The sequence below is a fragment of the Diadema antillarum genome, unplaced genomic scaffold (assembly GCF_040938485.1).
Source record: "Diadema antillarum isolate AM-2024a unplaced genomic scaffold, OU_Dant_1.0 seq00000744_RagTag, whole genome shotgun sequence".
Taxonomy (NCBI): domain Eukaryota; kingdom Metazoa; phylum Echinodermata; class Echinoidea; order Diadematoida; family Diadematidae; genus Diadema; species Diadema antillarum.
This window is the reverse complement of record NW_027271641.1, coordinates 851,999-873,718: the sequence shown is the minus strand read 5'-3', so window position 1 is coordinate 873,718 and position 21,720 is coordinate 851,999. Positions and strand designations below refer to the sequence as shown.

The window sequence follows — 21,720 nt, the reverse complement described above, 5'->3', positions numbered from 1 at the left end:
AGCGCAACACTTTTCAAAGCACCCAACTCATGGTATTGTTCTCAATAGGTGGAGGGTGATGATAAAAGGAAGGAAGAAGAAAGGGGAGAAAAAGGAGCTTATTTTGTGATTACAGTGTGAATGCAACTGTGTCTGCAAGGTGTGTACATTGCACAAGAGCCCTCAGCAAATACGACACAGGGCATGTACGTGTAGGCCTATAACTGTACATTGCTTTGCACATTTTATACAACTGTAATACTGAGTGGAATGAAGTATGAGTGAAGATTGTATTGCACATCATTGAGTTCACCATTCATAGAAAGGGTTTTAACAAGTGAGCGACATGGGAAGGGGCTGTCTACAATGTTTACTGAGTACAAACTGATTGGTGTTTTACTGTATGTGATCACAAATGCTCACGTGAAAGTAGTGCCATCCTTGGGATGAAGTAAACAAATCTAATGTTACAAGACTGTCGCCAATGAAGGTACAGTGCACGTAACTAGCAGTTGCAATTATCTATTACTTCCTCTTCTTCCAGTGTGTTGGCAACAGCTAAGGAAGGAACAGTGATCTTCCTTGATCAGTCTTGTTGTCATGGCTGAATTCCAAGTATTTTTAGGCACTGTATTTTGTGCTGGTGCAAAATCAAATGACGAGGTTGTCTGAAAGAGAGTTTTTCATCATAATTTTTATGTATTTAAAGGAAAGGCTGCAAGACATGCACAGATGCAATTATAGATTAAGTACAATGTATTATTGTGAGTTCCATTAGTTTTTGCATTCCAGAACATATCGAAGAAGATAGAGAGTACAGTAGTTTGTTATAGGGCAGAATATTTTTTTTTGTACAATTGTAGATTATTGCACTTCGAAAAAGTTTGAGGTACCGTACAGCTGTATGTGCAAAAATTTATACAATGAACTCCAAAGCGTCTGTCTTTCAGAACATGATCTCTTTCATCCCCTTTTTAAGTTTTAAGAAATATTTATTTCTTAATTTACTTATTTTGTTTAAGAAATATGATTGCTGTAGTTCAGTAAAATGCACCAAGGATTCATTGTAGTTTCACTCTGCAGTTGTGCATGTGGGTGTGTGTGTTGATGTTTGTGTGTGTGTGTGTTCGTGCATCATGTACAGCTGTACATGTATCCATCACAATACTCATCTCCCTCCCTGTAATATTATAGTATACAATTGTACACCTCATTTTGAATATTACATACAATTGTAATGCAAGCTACAAATTGTACAGTTTGCCTAGTGTGACAGACACAAGTCCACTGGACAGCAAAAGAAAGTACCCACTTCTGTCAAAGGCCGCACACAAAAATTCACCCCCTAGAAATATACAATTTTTGTACACAGGTGTGCTACAATGCCCCTTACAGCTGTACTTATCACATGCACATCTAAAGCAAGTGAATGTCTTCATAACAAAGAAGAACTTGACATGCACAGCATCTTGGTCATTGAATCAAAAATCCCACACAACAGCACTTTCCACCATGCAAAAATGGCCACTGAATGGATAACATTTTTAAACAACCAATATGTCAAAGTGAACACCTGTTTTGTCAAAATGATGTTAATGAGTGTATTCTGTATTTAGGGATGCTATCCTTCCTGATTATGCTAATTCTCAGAATAAAATCAGTTAGCTCTGCAGACTGGACATTACTTTACTCTGGTCTTAGCAAGCTTCCATCAGGAAAATTATGCCACGTCTTGCTAGACTTGTAAGGCTCATTCTGTTACATTTTGTGACTTTTGATTCAGTGACCAAGATGCTGTGCATGTCATTTTTTTCTTTGTAATAAAGATGATCACATGCTATTGGGTATGTGATTACTAATGGATGTTGCAGCATACCTGTGTACAAAAATTGTTTATTTCTAAGTGGTGAATGTTTGTGTGCGGCCTTTGACAGAAGTGGGTACTTTCTTTTGCTGTCCAGTTTAGTTGGCAAGAATATGTGTGTACACTGTAGTTTATCCTATTACAACTTGTACATTGTAAATGATTACGACGATTGCACTAAAGGTAATATTGTATAGTACAATATAATGCGAAGGCTGATTGCCCTACATTCAGACTTCAGTTATTATTCTTATTAGATAATAATAATAATAATAATAATAATAATAATAATAATAATAATAATAATAATAATAATAATGATAATAATAATAATGATAATAATGATAATGATAATGATAATGATAATAATAATAATAATAATGATAATGATAATGATAATAATAATAATAATAATAATAATAATAATAATAATAATAATTATACAGGCTTGCAGGCTTGGATGTCATTATTTGAATACTATAGATTGAGACTAGAGACTGGGTAGACAGTGTAATTTTGGTAAATCACCTGTTAATCTACAATGTAATTTAAACTTGGCTTCTCTTCTCCAGAATTCATCACATGTTTTAAAAACAGAAAAAGTGGTGTGGTGTGCTTGTAATCAGGCTGCTGTAAGAAAATTGCTCTCAAAGACAAAGTACCTATTGAGATCTAACAACCTGCTTTGTTGCTTTTACAAATGATTAAAAATTTTTTTAAAAAAAGGTTTTCAACCAGTCCCACATATTGATACATGTGTTAGTAGTGTTTTGTAGTCAGGGATGGTCACCTGCAAATGATTTTACTTTAATTTCTGCTTGTGCATGAAATATGAACAGGAAATTTTGCAAAATGGGGATTTAATCATTTGAAACAAACTGGAGTCATTTCAGGAAATGGGTGGGTTTCATTCTCATTATTATTATTGTTATCTCTATCTTCACAAGATATCTCTTGGAGATTAATATCACGTCAAGTTCCATCCTGGAACCTTAGACTTCCAGTACTTTTCTCAGGATTCGTGCCGTCCCCAGCAATGCTGCTTTTTGGAGCGTTTGCACTCGATTTGGCACACCAACATCGTCCAAGTGCCATCGCAGCTGCTTTGGCGTTGTTCCGAGTGCTCCAACGACAATAGGGACCACCTTCGTTCTCATATTCCACAGGCGGCGAAGCTCTCTGGCAAGGTCTTGGTACTTCTCTATCTTTTCCTTCTCCTTCTCGGCTACTCTGCTGTCTCCCGGTACCGCGACTTCGACGATTGTGCACATCTGTCGAGCCCTTTCTACGACGATGATATCCGGACGCCTGTGCTGGATGACATTGTCAGTTTGAACATCGAAATCCCACAGGATTTTAACTTGATCATTTTCAGAACTTTCTGTGGTTCGTGCATATACCATTTGCTCTCACATGGTATTTCATGTTTTCTGCAAAGCTCCCAGTGAAGGACTTGTGCCAGTTTGTCATGTCGTCTTTTGTACTCCTTTTGCGCCAATTTACTACAGCCACATACGATATGTTGCACTGTCTCGTCTCTTTCTCGGCATATCCTGCATGTGGCATCCACATCTCTCTTCTGTATCTTGGCTTTCAGAGCATTGGTTGACAGTGCTTGCTCTTGGGCAGCGATGATCAGTCCTTCTGTCTCCTTCTTCAGTTCTCCTTTCTTCAGCCATAACCATGTGTCATTACTGCTGATGTTCTCCGTCTCTCTGCAAAACTGCCCGTGCAGCTGCTTTTCTCTCCACTTTGCAGATCTTTCTGTTCGTTTCTGGCTTTTGAAAGTAAGTGGATCAATGGCGTTTACATTATTTCCACTTTCAACCAGAACGGCTCGAAGGAGTTTTTCCTCACTGTTGTTTATGTAATTGTTGAGGCTGATTTGCTCCATTTCAACGCAATCTGACGCACTCACGAGCCCTCGGCCTCCTTCTTTCCTTGGCAGGTACAACCTGTCGACATCAGCACTCATTTGGTGGGTTTTGTAGATCGAGAGCATCTTTCTTGTCTTCCGATCCATACCAGCCAGTTCCGCCTTCGTCCATTCGACCACTCCTCCTGTGTATCTCAAAACTGCTACCGCCCAGGTGTTTAGAGCTGTGATCACGTGTCCGCCATTTAAGTGTGATTTTAGTACACTTTTTACACGTGAGAAGTACTCCTTCGTCACAGACACTTTGATAGCATTGTTCGAGACTTCATCAGATTCCAACACTCCGAGGTATTTGTAATTCTCTCCTTCCTCCAAACTCTGTAGTATTCTTCCATCAGGGAGTGGTATTCCTGCACTCTTCACTCGTCTCCCTCTCTTCATAACCAGGGTAGCGCACTTGTTGATGCCGAAGTCCATGCCGATGTCTTTGCTGACCAGACGAACCGTTTGAACTAGCTTGTCGCACTGCTTCTCGTCTTTACAAAAGAGCTTAAGGTCGTCCATGAACAGCAGATGATTGAGGGAGCCATGATTTCCTCCGAGGTCACAACCGGCCGATACATTTCGCAGAACGCTTGTAAGTGGAATGAGTGATATAACGAAGAGGAGAGGTGACAGTGAGTCCCCTTGGAATATTCCTCGTTGTATTCTCACCTGACCAAGATCTTTGCCATTCGATGTGAGGGTTGTGCACCATGCCTTCATAGAATTTGTCAGTAAAGCTCGGATGTTATCTGCAAGTCCGAACATTTGCAAGCATTCATCGATCCACGAATGAGGCACCATATCATAAGCCTTCTTATAATCGATCCAGGCTACACACAGGTTGGTCCTCCTTCTCTTGGAATTTCTCATCACCATTTTGTCAATTAGTAGTTGGTCTTTAGTTCCTCTGCACCCTCGCCGCCCACCTTTTTGTTCGACAGGGAATAAGTCCTTCCCTTCAATGAAGCAATACATCTCATTCGCTATGATGCCAGTCATTAACTTCCATATCATGTTTAAACAAGTTATGGGTCTGTAATTTGAGGCAACATTACCTTTGGATTTGTCCTTCATGATGAGGACCGTCCTGCCTGTGGTCATCCAGTGGGGAACCTCCCCGCTCTCTAGAGCAAGCTGTAGTTGCTTTGCTATTCTCTCATGGACTGCCGTGAAATGTTTGATCCAAAATCCATGCACTGCGTCTGGTCCTGCTGCTTTCCAGTTCGGCATTTTGCTCAGTTGTCTCTTCACTTTTTGTGTATCAATGAAGATGTTTTCTTGTTTCTCGACATGCTTGAGCTGTCTCTTGACATCTTTTAGCCATTGTGCATCCTTGTTGTGTTCAACTGGATTACCCCAAATCTAATACCCCAGAATTGTTGACATTCGACTGGGTCTGGATGTTCCTCCTGGTGATTTCTAGTACCACTCAATTCCTCATATAATCTCTTCTGGTTCGTCTTGAATTCTGTCTGAATTGCGTTACACGTTGCTGGTATCGTTTTACCTTGGCAGCCTTCGCCGTCACACGCTGCTTGAGCTCTTATTATTATTATTATTATTATTATTATCATTATTATTATTATTATTGTTATTATTATCATTATCATAAAAATATATTTTTTAATTAATTAATTATTTTTTTTTGGTGGGGGATGCTATTAAACTTCATGTACATGTACTAAGAGTTTCAAACTAAATATAACATTTTCATGCTTTGTCATAAATTCATTGTGAGGCCAAATTTGGTAGCACGACATTCACCTCAGACTCGCACCAGACTCATACCAGACTCGTGCTACAATTGTAGATGCTTTGTGCCAACGTCGTTCAGAGTCCTCATCAGTCTGGCATGAACACAGCACAACCTCTCAGAGGTTGTGCCGTGTCTGGTGGGACTCTAAGCGGGGTAGGGTTACCTATGATAAGTTTAGCTAGGTGTGTGTAGTTATACTCACCACTAAAATTAATATATCCTACTTGCGAAGATCCATTTTCAGGCACAGTGGTTGGCATAGGAAAAGAGTGTAAGGAGAAGAGGCAGAGGTGAGTAAAGAAACACAGGTGTTATCAACATGAGACATACACTGTACAATGTACAATGTATGTTACATTGTATGTTGCAGATGGTTTGAGGGTGAGTTCAGGCAGTGGGTACAGTTACTGGTGTGCATTGAAGCAGTTCAAGTCAACCATTCATATCATGATAAGAAGGGGGGAAATAGGGGAAAAAGAGGGCGTTGTGAGGTACACGTAGGATTGTATGACACTTGAACTACCATGTATAATTGCTGACCTTTTTTCTTTTTTTTTTTAACGATGTAAATCACGAGCAAGGGTTTGCCGGTACGCAAGTGTGCAAATGGGGTTACTTATGATTTTTTTTTTCTGAAGTATTTGTAGTGAAAATATCTAAATTTTTCATAGTACATATGTAGTTCACCCATAATAAATTATGAATCCCCGCTGTTATAGCGGTTACCACATTTGCCATAATGTGTACAGTGAAGTAAGGGCAAGAAGGGTGAACACCATAAATACAATACGTGTGTTGAAAATTGCTTCAAAAAACAGGGTGTGTACTTGTATGGGTTGTACAGCTGTGCATGCCTGATAGTTATCAATTGAACTTTTCAAAATCATGTTAAAAAATCTTTAGAATGCAGTGGGTCAGTCGCGCAGGAAATTGCAAATCTCACTGGTAATTTCATCTCTTGAACAGGCTGCACTGTACATGTATTTTCATTGTAAAATGAATTGTTAGAGAATTAGGAGGATCTCATTGATTTCTGAGATAGCATTAGGTCTTTGATCTCTGATGATTTATCAGACTTTTGAAAGTCTTCAAATGTCAAGAAATGTCATTTTCAGTTAATATAAAACACAACTACAAATATTAGCTTACTGTAGGTAATCAAAGGTATTTACAAATGTTGTAAAGCTACATCAAAGAGGATGATGGAGAACTTGCAGAAATTAAAGCATAGATACAGTAGGATTACATCTGCTGATTCTGATCTCTCAAAGATCAGAATTGACAAGATTTAAAAAAGGGGAAGATTATAGAGAAGTTGGCAAAAAGGACAAGAAAGAAATACCCCATATACTGAATAGTCCCATCAAAGTCATATCAAATGTCAAGAGAACACGTCCATACATGTACATTACACATACTTTCCCAAGGGAATACACAGTAAACTGTATAAATTTTGTACTTTCATTTTGATCCGTCTGCCCACAATTTCATGAATTTGTCTTCTCACAAGATCTTACTGTGCAGATGTGAGATTTTCAATGTGTATCATCATCGAACATGTCATATTTATTTGGTGAAGTGTGAAGTCAAACAGTAACTGGAGGAAGTGCTGTTTACCCATGCCAAGGTTGTTTACACATTCCAGAAAGGGGATAAATTCTATACGCAGTGGAATCAAAGCAAATTGAATGAAAATCATTCACTTGTGTGATCGTTGGGGACTAAAGTGCGACTCGCCTTACAAGCTTGTATCAGCACCGGAATGTTTTGTAAAGGGAGATCATGTCAGTTGTCGGGGAAAAGGAATTTGTTGAAGTTTTGGAATGTTGCTGAAAATAGTTTACAGTTTTACATAAGTAAGACGCGTAACCCTGAAAAGATATTTACGTAGGACATGAATTAAAAATGTGTTTTAAGAAGCAATTATATAGATACAAACCATCTCTAGTTTGAAAAGTAGTTAAAATGCAGTAGGTACTGTAGCAGTATCACATAGGGCATATCGATAATGGTTAGCATCACATAGAGTTTAAATTGCTGACTACTACAGCACATTTAAAACCCCTTATAAATGATGAAAAACAAGTGTATACTTTTTTTTTCAGGGGTTTGATAAATATTTCTAAGCTTTACCACATGGCATCAATATAAGTTTGTATCATGTAGTTACAATTCACAGAGAAAATGGTAGCTGTTTGGCAAATTTTAGGCTTAAAAACAAACAAACAGACAACCCACAATTTGTCAAAGCTGGCTGTTTTCCAGGTTAGAATTTTTTAGAATTTTGTTTGTTACATATTTTTGGTTAAGTGGTTGGCAGTTTTGCCTTTTGCATTTTCTACTTCTTTGTCTTCTTTTGATGTGCTGCTGCAATTCCCTTCTTAATCTAACATGTGGGAAATGAAAATCAATGAAGTTTTAATATATTTGTCAATTCTACTGTGATTATTTCATGTCACACCAACAGGATAAAACTTGATACAAATGTACTGAACTACATACAAATGTACATTAGCATGTTTCATGTTTACAGTATAAAACCATGGTACACATGTATTGCTTATTAAAGTACTCTGCTTTATATTCGGCCAGCATTAATTACACAAGTGTATGTCAGGAATGAGTGTGATTACATTATATGCATGAATGTGTGACCATTTCATACATGTATGATGTGTAATGAACTCCATACACATTCAGGGTAATACGAGGAAGTGGATCATATTGGAAACACAGTATCATTACACACACAAGTTTAGATACGTTCTTAATGACTAAGACCCCACAGTAGAGTTTTATAAACCACGACCTCATCTCAACGAGTGGCTGAAGCATTCAGGAATAAAAGCAGGGGAAACCGTAACTTTGGATACAAGGAATACATACCCATACTGTTGCTTCAAAAAGGTACATTGTATCTTTCAATATCACGCCAGAGCAACAAAGTGGCTCAGCCTGCACACACTACACTTTTAAAGGGACTGTACAGTACTGGTTGAGGTGAGGATTCAGGTTTATGACATTCCTATGTGAGATAATGAGAAACCTCTCATGAAATATGAAAGAGTATGTGATTTTAAAAAGGATTCAATGTTTTGATGAAAATTGGTTTTCAAATGGCTGAGATATCAAAAAAGTGACAATAATAAAAGGCGACAGGCCACGCCTTTTATTAGGATATCTTTGTTCCACCTTGTTTTTTGATATCTCGGCTATTTCAGAACCGATTTTCATCAAATAAACTTTTGATTCCCGTTAGAATTTCATGCTTCTTTGACATCTCATAGAGTGGTTTCTGAATATCTCGCAAAACACTAAAAGCTAAATCCTCACCTTAAAGATAATAAAAAGTTTTGGTACCTCAAAAGTTTCCCTGAATTTCCTTGTCTTGGTTTGTGTTTCAGGTTAAAGTACATTGTCTGTGAGAATTACTCGCCCCAAAGTGCTCTCATGTCTTAGTAATCATGCAATAATGGTTTCGTACCAGAGCCGTCACCGTACGGCGTCGATAAATATTGTACGAAACCACTGACTGCGACCAGCAGCGTGGAGCCCATTGTACGCATAGCTAACTGCGACCAGCAGCCCCATACGCATAGCGTAATGGGGCTTCGCATTGTAGCATTCAGGATCATGACAGAATTAGTATCGCGGGTAAATGTCAACTTAAAATCCAAAAATTTCTTCGATTTGAAGACTTACCAATTAAGTTGAAGTATTGAAAACAGGCTTCGAACAACGTTTGGTTCTGCCAATAGTCCCTTTCTTTTTGAATTGATGACTCAATGTGACTCGGTCGAGAGGACCTTGGGAGAGCTACATACACTGACTACTACGGCCAGGGCATGCGCACACAAACATCTTATCCGTTGATGGATTTGAAATTTGTGCGCATGTGTTGTGTTCGCATGCACTGGCTGTAGTATTCAGTGTATGTAGCTCTCCCAAGGTCCTCTCGACCGAGTCACATTCAGTCATCAATTCAAACAGAAAGGGACTTATAGGCAGAACCAAACATTGCCCGAAACCTGTTTTCAATACTTTACCTTAATTGGTAAGTCTTCAAATTGAAGAATTTTTGGGATTTTAAGTTGACATTTATCCTGCGATACTAAATCTGTCATGATCCTGAATGCTACAATGCGAAGCCCGATTACGCTATGCGTATGGGACTGCTGGTCGCTATGCGTATGGGGCTGCTGGTCGCAGTTAATTGCATGATTACTAAGACATGAGAGCACTTTGGGGCGAGTAAGTCTCACAGTGTTAGTTATATGAAAGGTACTTTAACCTGAAACACAAACTAAGACAAGGAAATTCAAGGAAACTTTTGAGGTACCAAAACTTTTTATTATCTTTAACCAGAACTGTACAATCTCTTTAATACCTCAAACAGCATGTGATAGTGGCACGCAGAAAGGTCAGTTTACTCTAGCCATGCCCTCTACTTTCCTAGTAGTCCTGAATTTAGTAGCTGGATTTATCACTCACCATGAAGTGCTAGAAGCGAGTAGAAACGGGCAAAGTTATATACTGGGATATATTGCTTTCTACGCAAACCTGAATACCGTATAGTGACCCATGTGTTCATATGTTTCATAGTTTGTATATTGAAGAGGCTTTCTATGAAAGAAATCACGACTCTAGAATGAAAGATTGTATGATTGAGGAGGTATGCGCGCTCATTCATGTAATTTACCCAAATACTCAATGCATGGAATAACATTTTGCAGTTGTCGCTTTACCCTGAGCTATTTATCCATGTAAATTTTCTTCAAATTTTCATTGTTTTTCACTGGTGTCGCAACATTGAGTTACAAAAGATTGTAGTCAGACACAGAGAGGGGAAAGGGAAGGAGGGAGATTTGATGATGATGATGATGATGATGAAACAGCATTTATATAGCCCCATTTATCTGTAGATAACACATCATTCACAAAGTTGCTGGAAAAGATAAGTCTTCAGTTCAGACTTGAAGGTATTGAGGCTTTTGCAATTCCGAAGCTGGACTGGTAGAGAGTTTCACAGACGTGGCGCATTTTCAGAAGAAAAGGCTCTATCCCTATACATTTTTAGGCAGGTATTGGGAACATGGCAGGATTTCTGACCATAGTTTTCAATGTGAACACCAACTTCTATACAGTTGCCCATGTGAAAGGGGTATTTTGTTGGTATGTAAAGTCTGCTTTAGGCTTGTAATAGCATGTATCTGAAGGCTTTTGAGATGGAATTTGTTAATGATTACAAGTTTGCCTCCTGTACCCATAGTCATGGTCCAGCAGTCATTTCCTGGTTGGCTGGTCAAACAAAAAACAAATTCTTGTGAACTTGTGCCATTGTACTATTATAGAGACATCAGAAGTTGCATTGCCAGTTCTAGTCCTACTGTAGTGTGTGTCAAACACTGCATATATGATGGTGAACCAGACTCATGAAACATGTACAAAAGAGCAAAACTTGTGTGAAAATTACTCTGATTGTATAAGCCATATTATGTGTAAGTATTTAGCGAGTCTAATTTTTCGCGAATCAGGACTTCCCAACAATTTTGCGAATAGTTGTATTCGTGATACAGTGCTGAATGGAGAAAATATGCATGCATGTCATTCGTATACTGGATCAGAGTCAGTTTTTTTTATGTGTTATCAAATTCTTGAATAACACCTGACTTGTGAAATTCATGAAAATAAAAACATCACAAAATATTCGGTGGAGGACCCTATAGGCCTACAGTATTCTTTACCTTTTGCCACTATCACTGGCAAGGTGTTTGCATTCAATGTTAATAGCATGTATCATCTTTCTAGTTTCAAGGGGGTTAAATGGCATGGTATATATGAATACCACTGTGTATGTGTTCATTTTTAATACACATACAGAGATGTAGGATGGATTCAGTTTAATATTGTACAACATGCCTATGGATAGTATAAAACAAATTGAGAGAAGAAAATAAAAAGGATGCATTAATCAACAGTTGAAAACAATTACTTATAGACAGTTTCTATTGTGTGCAATATCAGATGTCTACATGTACATCTGACACACTGCACATTGTTTGTGTCTAGTTTCAGTGCAGTTGTCAGGTGAATACAGAGTATGTATTACAGGCGTGCAATACACTTGTACATTGTAAGTGTGTGTTGAGTGACTTGCACCTATGTGTCACTTCTCGCTCTGCGTACATTATTCATCACTGGAACCTTGCATGGCAGGTAGAATGGCGTAGAATCAATAGTCGAAAGGCGGGAATCATCAGTGTCATAGAGCATGGTGCCCCGTCACTCTCGAGCTAATTGAGCAAGCGTCCGTCGTGGCTCGTCATGTACAGCTGTAATGTGATTGGTGTGACTGGAATGCCCATGGGCCGGGCCACTCTTAACACACAGGTCGCAGTCAGTAATTTGATTACTTATCACTCCGGGCGAGCCACTGACTAGGTGAATGTGTCGAATATGAACCCGTATTTGTTTTGCATTTAGTCGGTGTTAACTCTTATGCTGCTTCCTATAGCTTCTGAGAGTTATTCTGTAGCACGGGACCATGAATCCTAGTTTCTCGGAATTTCATCCCGAGGTGGGAGGTCCAGTGTCTTTACCCTGATTTGAAAATCTACCCCAGGGATGGGGTGGGGGGGGGGGGATGGCACAAATGGCAGTAGTTCATTGTGATATAATCACAACATTTGATTCCTTGTGATATAATCACATTTAAAAAGTAAAAAAAAAAAAAGAAATGGAGATTTTCATGAGATTGATGCAGTAGGGTGCACTTTGTATTCTAATTGTAAAGATTCAATCTCTGAATGGAAAGTGAAAAGAAAGGTGTCTGCTCTAAAACTTTATTCATTATAAATTATAAAGTAACATTATGTTGATTCTGCACTTGCTACTTTCTCATTCAGAGATATGATTTCAGTGGATTTCAAAGGATTTTTCTTCACAGGCTTCTTCTCTTCAGATATTCATGTCAAATGATAGTCATGTGTAAACACAAATTATCGGCTGAGAATGATAAAAAAAGGCCATTAAGGTGCCTTGAACAATAAGGCTTTAGTGGCAACTTAACACCCTCATCATTCACACCCGACGAAATATTCATATGATATCCTTCACATCCACGATTTCTCACTAAAAAATTGATGATGATATTCCTTCTCTTTTCTCCCCTTTTATTTCTGTGAACAGAATAAACCCAAGGAGATGGAGGGTTATGTTGGCTTTGCCAACCTGCCCAACCAGGTCTACCGGCGGTCAGTGAAACGAGGATTTGAATTCACACTCATGGTAGTAGGTAAGTTAAGGGTGCTGGCTCCATTACCCAGCATAGCCATTACCTGTAGTTTCAATATCAATGTCAGATATTGTGTTTCAGGAGCACCAAGAATATACAACAGCATTCTATATTTCACAGAGAGGGCCTGCTGTGAATACTATAAAGTAATGGTAATTGTTCAGGCTTGAACAAGTAAAGTCAACTTACTCATCCTCATTTTGCTGTTGTCAATCCTGGCATAAATTCATCTAGATGAGCCACAAAGTCCTGTTCACAAAGTATTTGTATACGGGCGTCTTGTGTTTTCACTAATACCACATCATGTAAAATGTGCAACAAAAAAAAACAAACAAACAACAAGAACAACCAAAAGCGAAATTACAGTTCTGTGAGAGCCAAAGTGTAAATCCATATATGCCACTGTTTATGAATACGTACAATGTTTGGGCAGAGAGATGAAGTATAACTCCATCATATCAACAGCGTCTGCTGTAATTAGCCGACTTTGTTGATTGCGGTGACTGGGTGGACTGTCTGTGGCTCTGCGTGAGGTTGTTTTTAGTCTGACATATTTCCACGTCCCACTGCCCGCTTCCCTCTTCTTTGCCCCCTCGGCTTTGCACTTTTAATTCCTGTGGCATTAAGCTAAATTAACCAGTGACAAGGATGTTCTTGAATGCACTGCACAGAGTAACAGGGAGTGTGTACAGAGCCATGACTCCAGACACTACACGTCTATGGATCCACAGTGTGCGCATTTCATCAGTGATTGAAGTATTCCGACACACACCAGCAAGGTACACAGTACAAGGTGTAGGTTTCATAGGATAGACTGCCAAGGTGACGTTTAATCGTCAGTTAATTCAATCTTCTTCGTGTCTGCACCATTCCTCAGTTGGATTGTATAGTAAAAGCCATTACAGATCAGAAATGCTGTTAAAACAGATCTCGGACTATTTGAGTAACTCCTTCAAATCGAGATTGGTATGACACATAAAGAGAAAAATAGACACACACACACACGCACATTTTTACACACATTACCAGTACCTAGAGCTGCAATCATGAACATTGATAAAATCTATTTTGAATTCTAAATCACTCGGATTTACATATGAAGTGATAAAAGAACAAATCTGTAGACTTATGTTCATGTCAACTCAGTCATTTTCGTCATTTTTGTCTGAAATTCAGACAAATGAAAGGCGATGGAAATGTTCAAAGCAGTCAGCATTATCCAGATACCTGACTTTTTGTCGCCGCGACTAGATAGCCAAAGTACCCAATCAATCATGCTTGGGGTTCACGCTGCGTTTTGTGCGGAGATAACCGTTTCGTCGTTGGCATACCAAAGGTGTCAAAAGGATCACTCAGGTATGGTAAAGACATCTTTTTAGGCAGTGCTATCTGCTACGCCGACAAGCAGGTAACAATGGTCCATGGAGTGGGGCGGGGTAGGGCCATTCTATGTGAGTTCGGGGGGGGGGGGAACTGTCGGGAAGGAAAACTGTTGATGAATGGGTCAAAAAGGTACAATATATGGGCTGTCCATGCTCTGATTGACATATTGTTGTATGGGTTGCACATTTTCATCCAAAGACTTGGAATATAAAGGCATACAAGAATGATGATAAAGAAAATAACCAGTAAATGCCCCCCCCCCCCCAAATAAGGGGAGGAAAAAGCTTACAGTATGAGAGATGCAATGGTTGTAGTGATTTATCGGCGAAGCCTTCAAAACTCTTTATGGTGCAAAGATTACAGATTTGTCATTGGGGATGGTATTATACACAGCCATACCAGGTACAATGGTATAAGTATTAAACAGTCTCTGCCCCTGTGATCGCCAATGTAAAAGAGTCACCCTTGGTTATCTGTGTCACCGGTGAAGGCTTGTTTTCATGTAGAAATATACCTTCTGATGGGCTGGATTTGAATAAGAAAATGATGACAGAGAAGGGACAAGTTCGGTTCAGTCATGTGTCAGTAACCTCAACATACATACATAGGGTTCTCTCGTGGGTGCAGGCTGTGCTGTCAATGTAGATCGGGATATATCCATGGACGGACGCTGTACATAAAAAGACCTGGAATGGTTCAGTCATACGTTAGTCACTAATCTCATTGCCCAAGATAGTCTTTTGAGTACAGGCTTTTAGTCGATGTTCCTGTACCACTTTGGCCCACCACATTAAATTTGACTACAGGAAAGCTCTGTACATTTGTAGCAATGCCGTATAGATTAAAAGAACAATTGGCATTTTCACTGTAACCTGTACATACTGTAACATACTTTGCTGGCCTTTGAAGCACAGTAAACTTATCCATTAGTGTCCAAAATTATCATATCTGTTGCTAGAAATGTTGGAGCAGTGCAATACAACATACACCACCTTGAATTGTGAATATTAATGTAAGGTGAAATTTCGATTAGTGCAAGTTCAAATCTCCCTTGATATACAGTGTAGTATAGATACATGTACTGACTACATTAGGAATAAGCCAATAAACGTACAAGTCTAGAAGAACTATAGTTTTTATGACCACATAAAGAGGTCTAAAAATACTGACATTTCCCCCAGAGACCACATTTCTAGAATATCTGTTGTCATTATTGTCACTATCTCCCTTCCTTTCCTTTCCCTTTTGAACAATGCCTAGTAATAAAGAAGTCTTATCTCCTGGCTCACCATTTCCCAGTCTCGTTGAACCGAAATTACCTTGGTGCAATACAGGTTATGATAAACCGAGGTGGGGTTATAGTACTTTTGGGGGAACGCTATCACTCTTGGGCAATATCTCGCATCGAACATTGCAACAAGAACAAAACCTGATGGTACCATGTACTGTAATCTATCGTGCACATACATGACTTCTGTTTGTGCTGCAGTCAGTGATCAGTTTTACAGTTCAGCCACAGTGTAATAGCGATAGAGGTTTCCTGCTGTGCTTTTCTGTCGTGTTTGTTGTCAAGATATTATTTTTTGGAAGGGGAGTGGGAGGGGAGGGGTTGGACATCGGAGGGAGGTTGTTACTTTATTTTGTGAAAAATTGTCAAACTTACAAAATATGTGAAAAAAGCACACAAAATGTGGGGCATTTATGCACAGTAAATCACTGTGGCATTAGATTGTCACTCTGACCTATCCAATTTACTATTCCATACCATTATCAAGTTGGCTTTGATAACTAGAGTACACTCAAACAAATAAATGGACAGAGGTTTTATCAAATTCGGACCTAACAATAAGAGAGTTAATCTCATTTCAAAGTTTCCCTCTGTTTTTCACTGTTCACTCAGTGTCCAGATACAATCCTGCATTTGTCACAATCACAGACTTTAATGGGCAGAAACTATGATTGCCTCACCTTAAAAGTCTCCCAATAAGATGTATAAATCTTTACAAAACTTCCCTTTACTGACATGGAATCAATGAGAATAAGATTTATATCTGTTGCATCAAATTATTGTGAGCTTGTATTACCCAAGTAACCATGTTCATTCAATGAATATTGTGGTCTTCAATATATGCCTTCTCGTAATCTTTTGTAAATTACTTCATCCAAATATTTCATGGTGTGAAGTTACTGTGGGAAAAATTGCTACACAAATAGCAAATGGTAGTGAGTGCTATGGTGTACACAACAAGTACAGGATTTCCATATTAAGATGAAAGAAGAGATAATATGCTCTATACTGTACGAGAGACAAAGCCGAGTTCATTAGAGTGTTTCATCTTGCAGCGAGTTTGAAGTCTTGATCAATTGTATGAATAAAGACCATGCTCTGATTGTTCTAAACAACATCATGGATGCTCCAAGCCAAGGCCTGAGTACAATGACAACCATTTCTCAGGACAAAGTGAATGGGAAACAAGCTGCGTGTTTGAAGGAGAGCCTTTGTGGGGAGTACCATGAACATGGCTCGATAGCGAAAGCGTGTAGCAATACTTTTTAGCGAGTGTCGTAATGAGCAGACAACTAATCAGATAGCAGCGATATATTGGGCTGTTGTATCATTTAAATGCTAACCATCAGATTGCTGCTTTATGATGAATGTTATGCAATGAGTTAATATCTTTCTTTGATATAATGTAGAATTGTCTCAGATACTTGATTTGATCTTGGAATAACTAGCCACAGTGAACATCAACAGACATTTGCAAGATTATACGTTCTGTAACAGTGAGTGGACTTTTTAATGCTTCTATTTATGATTATGGTGGGAATTTGTGAGCAAGGCCTACAAATGCACAATTTAACTCTCTTGAGATGAAGATGTAAGATACAAGTATAGTGCACCTGTAAGATATATTTTGTATCTAATTAATGCACTGTTGTCAAAGGCAAGATTGTTGGAAGATGTGATAGAGGGTACATTTTGCCTTTTAATTGTGCTATACTCCCACAGTGACCACCTACATCTCAATCTAACCAGCTACAATGTAACAGTCCTTTCTTGCTGGGTGCCTTGAACTCACATGTGGATAACAAGTGCTAGAAAATGGTACACCATGCCAAGGGGTCAGTGCAGCTTTAATGAAGTCTTGCTGTGAGGGACACAGCAGGAATTTCTTTCAGTATGAAATTTCTATTTTCACATTCATGCACTCACAAAGAGAAATTGCCAAGAAACAGCAAAGGATGATAATCATGGGGGGGGGGGGGGGGGGGAGGGGGAGTCATGGCCACTCTTACAACCATGGGAATGGTGTGATAATGAAGGAATGTTGTACATACAAAGTAGTTTTGTCAATTGTATTAAACTCTGCAGTACAGAGGTAATGGACTGAGCTTTCATTTACATTATAGTGCATGATACTTTAGGTCATTATTCAAAATTCCTATGAAATGCTGCATCATAGCACTTTGACTTCTCTGTAAAGCTGGATGCTTTCTTAAAGATGAAGTGACTTAAAAGTTTGAAACTCCCAGTCAGACTTGCCAGTATTCATTTAAAGCTCTATTGCAGATATGAGCTGATAGTAATAGTTAACCAATGTCCAATAGCTCACACTTTTCTATCTAGATGTGTGTTGTACCCAAAATCAACCCCTTAGTCCCACTCTTTGATTATTTTGGAGTTCATTGTTCCATTGATCTTCCTTCACAAGTCGCTGGTATATGCATTTTGGCAATGCCAAATACAGGAAAAAGGAACTCCTGGACAACATGATGTAATAAAGGCTGATCCAAAAGAACGTTTGCAGTCTTTCCTGCTAAAAGTTTGTCAGAGAACTAATGCATAATTCCGGCTTGTTAAACCATGCTCCATGATGTTAACATTTTATTTTCTGGCTGGCATGGCTTCCAAGCCCTGGTGTGTGATATCGCCTACATCGAGTGCAGTCAAATTTGGAATTTGCCACATAGAAGATTGTAGACAGCAAAATGCTCGTAATTTATCACAGATTTGAATAAAGTCACATTGTCCAGAGATGATATGATTACTTATTCCAAATTTTACCACTTTAAAGCTGCAAAACTCTTTAGCGAAAGCATGGTGTTAGTGCCACTTCAAACCACAAGCTATGCTTTGCTGAGTAAACAAACAGACTTATCAATGTCTTTCCCTTATGTAGTCAGTGTTATGCTAGATTTGTTTGAATATGTCCACACTGAATCCTTCCTCCATCCTGCTGTACTTGCCAACCCAAATTCATTACTTCCTTCTACTGCCTGATAATGGGGTCCACTGCTTGACATTCTAGGTTGTATTGAGCAAGATAAAGTTTGTTTGTGTCTGTAGAGAAGATTCAGTTGGTGTCATGCAATAAATCAGGACAGAGACAACAAGAGATGTGGTACTTGTACGATGTATGTTAAACATACTACATAGTTAGTCACATTGAATGATTGTAGTGATATGGCATCAAATTCTAGCCGACAGTTTGGGGAAAGGTTCCATTGTTTGGCAAATTTTTGTATTTGTTTGGAACGCAGCAGCTTTTCATTTGACAGTTTGACAACTGAAACGTCTGGTCAATTTGGCAATTCTGACTAATTTCCTTACTAAAGCTGTGGAGAGTCGTGGACTGTGTGAGGTCGGTGATTCAAAGCCAAGTTGGCAATGCACACCTTTCCACTGTCCCAGTTGGTAAAGCTGAAAGACAAAGCATTCCCTTGTGAAGTTTCCATGTATACTATATTTAGGCCAGTCAGCAGAGTTGATTTTTGTTTTGTTTTGTTTTGTTTTCAAAACCTTCGTTTTTATACCAGCTAGACACTCTAGAATAAAAGCCTTGTAAATTTGAACTGGCACGTGTAGTCTCTCAGAATTTCGTCACCTTTTTGTGGAAGTTCATAATTCTGCAATAATGTGGTGTGCTAAACTACTCTGTACATCCATGTGTCTGTAGGTGTATACCCATATCAAAAGGAGGAGGAGGAGGTGGAGGAGGAGGAGGAAAAAGAAGAGGGGAGAACCAGTTTAGTGTACAGGCACTGACTGTTTACTCTCCTATTCATATCTAATGCATAAATTTATAGCAAAGGTTGTTCAGACTGATTCCAAGAAATCTTGGACAAGTCTTGCCTGACATAGCAACAACTGATGCATATGAACTAATTCCATATACAAGTATTTTGTATGGAAATGCCTTGGGTATATGTACAGGTTGACTAAATAACTTGTGAGAAGGTCGTCATTGAACATCATCCTCTTAAGTGAGAATCATTTGGCATACCAGCTTCTTGACTTTGGTCACTGTATTTCATGCCAAAAGAGATACGTTTTATGTCACTATTACGTCAAAGGGAACGTCACTGATAAAGTCAGAGCAAGATTGAGTTTTGTTTTGTTTTTTTGTTTTTTTGTATCCCAGGCTGTAGTAATTCTAAAGCATGTATCATGAAAACTTCCCAGCCTGATCCATTTCCAGAGAAATCACCGTCATGGGGGCTAGGATACATAGTGATTCAGCCAGTGGTTTTTTCTGATGTTAATGCATAGTGACATGCGTGAAGGGCAATCAGAACCATCACTGAGCCTGTAGAGGGCAGAGAGCTAGCCAAAAGTTTTCAAAAAATCTGAATTTCAAGTCGTCATGTTGATACCAGAAAAGCATAGGCCTACTGTATGTACCTTTCAAATTGATCTTATACTAACCAAGTACATCATTCCCTTAAAAAGATAATCAAAATGATATCAATATTTGCTAGAATGGCAACTTCTTGTAGACCAATGGCCAATCAGGAAGTAGGGATTTTGTCATTACCTGGACACTTGTCCTACTGCGACAAGAGTTGCTAGTATACTTAGTATGGCAACTTTTTCATGAGATGGAGCCGCAGATTTGTCCTGAAACCATTCCTAATATTTTTCATGTAAGATTCTGAATCTGCACAGACTTTTATACACAAGATCCACCAGGTGCCCATACGCAGTGGGTTAACCAGAATTTAAACATCCTCTGCAGTTTTCTAGTGTATTCTCTCAATTTTTTTCTAGAGCATTCCCCAGTGCCTAGCAAGAATGGATGGGTTAAATGTGTCTGAGGGTATGACAAAGAATGACCAGGAATTGCTCACTGTGTTTTGAAAACAATGCAAGTCATTGCCTTCGGCTGTAGTGCTGGTGAGCTCCTCTCGTTGGAGACTGCTCAGAGTGCTTCGAAAAGAGGGCTAGTACATTGTACCTACCTTTAAAGCTCGTCTCGAGATGGGGGAGCTGGGTAAACTCTTCTCCGCGTCTCAGTCGATTTAGATTCAATGGGAGGTTGTGTGATGAGGTAGTCAGAAGGGAAGAGAACACAGAAGTGTGTGTGTGTCTGAGATGTTGATCGTAGGAATTCCACATAGTTCACACGTCTGCCTTATGTCTCTCCGTCTCCCCCCTCCCCCCTCATATTGTGCTCTCGATATGTGACACATAGGAAACAGTGATATTTGATTTGTAATCCGAGTAGAAGCATTCTTAAAGCCCATTCTTACAATGCTGTCAGATACAGAAGCTCATCAAAGGGACATGGTCAACTTGTTTTCAATGAAAAGAGAGGAAAAAAATCAATTTGATTACAGTTTGTAAGCAAACACTAAAAGCCATTGCTGGTTCTGCCTCTCGCACATGACCATGTTGGCACGACAGCTATAAACATCAAATGCATTTGGCATTTTAACTGCCTGACAACTTTGATATATGCTCTGAGGTTGATATTGTCTAGAAACCATTCATAAACCTTGCATGAGTTTGTAAACTTCTAAACTTCTGCTGTAACAGTTGAAAAGAAATGATATGATGTTGTTTGAGGACACAGAATTTGATCATGCTGACGTGCAGGTCTGTAAATCCAGAAGCATTAGCAGCATGGAACGTTTTAGCGAATTGGAGCCGACGGCCTTTTTCGCAGCTTGAAATTTTCGTGAATTGCTGACCATGAAAAAATTACAACTTATACTACATTATGTACCAGTAATTCAAGGATTTGTTGAACAGACACTGCTTGTCTAGATCGAGATAGAATCTGTAGCATTCAGTATTTGGGAGCTCTTATTCAATAAAGTATCATGACAGTATCAGAAAGTATTTTTGTTAATGCCAGTTAAACAGAGTTGCTAGTGCATAGTATATCTCAGCATATTGTTAGCCCCAGAGTAATACCATTGATGTGAATATGTGTGAAAATGAGTTTTGTTTCGAACAATTCTTTGATGAAGTTTGACAGAGGAAGATGCCCATATTGTATAATGTAGACTTTGACTATTCAAGTGATTACACAGAATGACATCTTATTCTTGAATAATATGTTTCACACAATGATCACTGACAGAGAGAGAGAATGTATGGCTTTAAGGTCAGGTTGCCATGACAGCGTGAGACTGTGAGTCAGGGAAATAGGTCCCCCCTGTCACCCGAATGTCGCAGCCAATTCCCGCTAATCGATGAGGATGCCACCACACTCTTGATACAGAGCAGAGCGAGGGCA

At 39.0% G+C, this 21,720-nt stretch overlaps 1 protein-coding gene across 3 annotated transcripts in view; it reads left to right on the top strand.

Moving 5' to 3' along the window:
• LOC139738464 (septin-7-like) overlaps window positions 1-21,720 on the top strand; it is a 116,567-nt gene that overhangs the window by 5,533 nt on the left and 89,314 nt on the right. For all 3 annotated transcript variants that reach the window (XM_071649089.1, XM_071649091.1, XM_071649090.1), the window contains exon 2: window positions 12,709-12,814. In XM_071649089.1, coding sequence (XP_071505190.1) covers window positions 12,709-12,814 — 106 coding nt within the window. The remainder of the gene's footprint in view (window positions 1-12,708; window positions 12,815-21,720) is intronic.